Here is a 4,147-nt window from a genome sequence, read left to right as displayed (position 1 = left end):
CAAATTCACTGCTGTTAAGTAGATCCCAACTCATAGCGACCCCTCCTTGGGTTTCTCAGGCTATGTCTTTATGGATGTAGATTGCCCAATCTTCCTTCCAATAGCTGTTGTTGTTGTCATGTGCCTTTAAGTTGTCCCAGACTCATAGTGACCCCTCCTTGGGTTTCTGAGGTGGTATCACTATGGATGTAGATTGCCCAACCTTCCTTCCAAGCAGTGGCTGGTGGGTTTGAACTGCCAGCCTTCTGGTTAGCAGTGAAGTGCTTTAGGCACTACACTACCAGAGCTCCCTTCCAATAGCTAGTACAAAAAAAAAAAAAAAGTACGAGTGTGACACCGCAGTCTTTCCCACAGGCCTTGATGGATGAGATTCTCATGCTTCAAGATGAAATCAATGAGCTTCAGTCATCTCTCGCAGAGGAGCTGGTGTCTGAGTCGCCAGAGTCCGACCCTGTGGAGCGGCTGGCCCTGCAGTCCACTCTCACCGTCTTGGCCGAGCGAATGTCCACCATCAAGATGAAGGCATCAGGGAAACGACAGCTGCTGGAGGTAATAGTAATCTGAAGGTGCCCCTCATTTATAGTGAACTATCCAAATTGTGTTCACATGTGGGTTTCTCAAGTGATCTACATTTTTATTGTATCCCACTCGACAGATGCTAGTGTTGTGTTTCTAGAAGGATCTTGTGCATATAGCATTGAGTCAGTGTGTAACCCTGAGTATATCCTTTTATTCCTCCCTGACTTATTTCAGGCATGACGTGGAGAATGACGTAAGCAAGTACTTGGGAGACATGAGCCTTAGTGGAATAATTGTAGATTTTTTGCATAATGGTTTGCTAGGTTTGACTAAAAGAGCCCTGATGGTGCAGAGGTTAAAGTACATGGCTGCTAACTGAAAGGTGGGTGGTTGGAACCCACCAGCCACTCCACAGGAGAAATATTTTTAAATGAATGTATTCTAATTCCCACTATTACTAAATCTATGAAAAATAAACCCTACTTACCTGACCAGTGCTCTGTGGCAGGAAGATGAGGCAGTCTACTTCCATAAAGATTTACAGCAAACTCTTTGGGGCAGTTCTACTCAATCCTAAAGGGTTGCTATGAGTTGCAATCAATTCAGTGGCAGTGAGCTGTTTTTCCCTTAAGTCACTGATAGTCAATTCAAACATGTTAACTCACACAAATCCTATTATAATTCTGGTTCTTATACTACCTAATTGAAACTTTATTTAATATAGACATGTTTTGGAAACCATAACATATATGTGAAAAATCATCTATTTTATTTTTGTTGTTGTTATTGGCCATAAGCACATATATGGTAATGTATTGTCCCTCGTACAGATGACAAGCGCCATGAAGACTTTCTTAGTGTCTGTCTCATTGTATCTCCAGGTCCCAGCAGCACAAAGCCGATTATCACAGGACCAGTGATCAGTACATTTTTATTATATGGACTGAATGATATTTTGTTTTGTTACCAATTATACCATATTTCAGTTAACCATGGCCCAGCTGTTCAGTATGTAGGCTATTTCTAGTTCTACTTATATAAGATTAATAAAATCTTAACTTTCTTGTTTTGGATAGGTTTAAAATCAGTGTGTCTGCCTTATTAATATTCTTTATAAATGATTTAATAAAATATTTAATTCAATAATAATATTATTAATAACATTTTAAAATTAGGTTTGAAATTTAATTAAATTTTAATTAAAATATTTATTAATTTAGAGTTTGGTATCCTAAGACTTGACTTTCTAATTCATTAATATTTTTCCCATTCACTCTGTGGAAAACTTGTGGGCTTTCAAAATGAAGTGTTTGATCTTGATTTAAAAATATATATATATATGAATTTTTTGCCATCATTGAAAAAAACTAGAGATTTCACCAAAAATTTGGGTTTCTGCTTTCACTCAAAATGCAGTAAGACTGTCTGCCCCTTCCCACAGAGGATCAGTTGCCTGAAACTGCATGGTGGCTACCCTTGTAGATGGACCCTCTGCTCTTCAGTTTGCTGTAGTCCCCACCACTCCCTATCGCATCCTAGACATCAAGATCAGGTGTCTGTTGCCATTACCAACTGCCTGATGCCATTGTTTTGTTCTAATCCTTGGCTTGTTGTCATCATTTCCATCATCAGCTTGGTCCTATAGGCACATTATTTGGGGCTTCTCTCGTCAACTCTAGGTGCATGTTAAAATCATCAGGGCAGCTTTTCAAAAATGACTAATCTCACCCCTGCCTGGGAATTCTGATTATTATCCTGGAATGTGCCCTGCCCATAGGTATGTTTTTAAGTTTCCCATGTAATTCTGATGTGGAGCTAGGATAGAGTCATTCTATCATGGTGAAGGTGGGTTCTGCGGATTTTGCCTTGGGTTGATCCGTGTTACATTTTACTTAATCTGCTAGGAAAAGTTAAATGATCAGCTGGAGGAACAGAGGCAGGAGCAAGCCCTGCAGAGGTACCGCTGTGAAGCTGACGAGCTTAACCACTGGCTCCTGAGCACAAAGGCCACGCTGGACATCGCGCTTGGCACGCCCCAGGAGCCCATGGACATGGAAGCTCAGCTGGTGGACTGCCAGGTACAAAAGTGGTCTCAAAGGGGTAGTCCAGCATCACAAAGTACACCTTTAACAACCAAAACTTAGTTAAAAGGCTCGGTTTGGGTATATGGTTTTTTAGAACCATGCACTTTTATATTTAGAGAGTAGAAAAACAATACCTTATGAAAGCATAAATGAAACTCAAACTTGGACTTCATCTTTTGAAAAGTGATACCAATAGTATCTATTCTTTAGTCTTCAGCTTCCTGAAGAACTTTTCTAAGGTCCGTAGGCACTGAGACCCTGAAGAACGTTTCTAAGGTCTGTAGGCACTGAGACCCTGAAGTGATCTACTCCTAGTGCTAAATAAGGAACACAAATCCAAGGACAACAGTCAAATAGTAGATGAATACGGTGGGAATTGTCCATAGGCACTCTGCTGCAAATTTGGTTCTAATCTAGATAAACTATTTGGAAAACTTGGAAAAATTGTCATTTCTAGAGAGATGTAGACTGAACATAGGAAGACTGTCCATTGAAGTGGAGAATATCCTTAGGCTATCTTCCAGGAATTGATATGAGGGTGATTTGCATTACAGCTTTTATGCTTGTATTATTTTCTTACTTTTTTATTATGGACATTTTCAAACACACATATGACTATAGAGAATAGATCATGAAGCCCCAATACCAATCATTGAACTTCAACAATTAATATACTAGTTTCCACACATGGGTGAGCTATCACTTATCAGCTCTTTCATTTAATTAGCTAGCAAGACTCTAGAAAATCCTACCTCATCTGAAGGGTTAAATGTCATTATTCATGACTTCATATTTCTCTCATTTAGAAACACAGGAAATAAGCAAAAGAGATTCATTAATGAACAGTCTTTTATTTTTTCTTGCTGTTATGTAATACACCATTTGTGTCATTACTATTTATGATTTGAGATTCATTATTTTGACCATTATAATTTGGAGTTTTCACTGCTCTAGGAGGTTTATCTATGTGATTTCAAAGCACAATTATTACTGCCCTTGATGGTACAGAACGATTGGAGCATCACACGTGGGTGGTCTCTAGCCCGTATGTTCTCTTTGCCAATGTTTCTTTTCTAAAAAGTGCCATCTATTTTTAGTATTTCCTCCTAACACTTGAAATTACCAGACGCACTTGTGTTTCAAAATTGTGTTTTCTTATTACTTCCACTTCTCCCTTTTGAATATCTCTATTTTATAATAATGCATAAAGTCTCCAATTCAGAAAACTTATTTCAAGAATTTTAAAAAGTTCTAAAATGGTTATTTCACTACAGTTGAAGAAACTGGAAGTATATGAAATTACACAAATAAACTGCAACTCCTCAGTCAATTAAAACCAAGTACTTAAACAAGTTTTATGATAATTGTGAAGCCCCTGGGTGGTACACACAACACTCTCTGCTGCTAACCAAGAGCTTAAGTCTACTTATAGACACTTTGGAAGAAAAAGCTGGAGCTGTACTTCTGAAAACTCAGCCACTGAAAGCCCTGAGGAGTGCAGTTCTACTCAGTACACATGGGCTCGCCACGAGTTAGTCGGCTCA

The 4,147-nt window shown here is 38.7% G+C and overlaps 1 protein-coding gene across 1 annotated transcript in view; it reads left to right on the top strand.

The window, feature by feature from the left end:
- The window catches only part of SYNE1 (spectrin repeat containing nuclear envelope protein 1), a 578,063-nt gene that overhangs the window by 333,571 nt on the left and 240,345 nt on the right, over window positions 1-4,147 (top strand). The window contains exons 90-91 of the mRNA XM_007943230.2: window positions 355-549; window positions 2,424-2,597. Of these exons, the coding sequence (XP_007941421.2) occupies window positions 355-549; window positions 2,424-2,597 (369 nt within the window). The remainder of the gene's footprint in view (window positions 1-354; window positions 550-2,423; window positions 2,598-4,147) is intronic.

The sequence above is a fragment of the Orycteropus afer genome, unplaced genomic scaffold, assembly GCF_000298275.1.
Source record: "Orycteropus afer afer isolate SDZICR_OR568_19922 unplaced genomic scaffold, OryAfe1.0 scaffold00101, whole genome shotgun sequence".
Classification (NCBI taxonomy): Eukaryota; Metazoa; Chordata; class Mammalia; order Tubulidentata; family Orycteropodidae; genus Orycteropus; species Orycteropus afer.
This window is presented reverse-complemented; position numbering and strand designations above follow the sequence as displayed.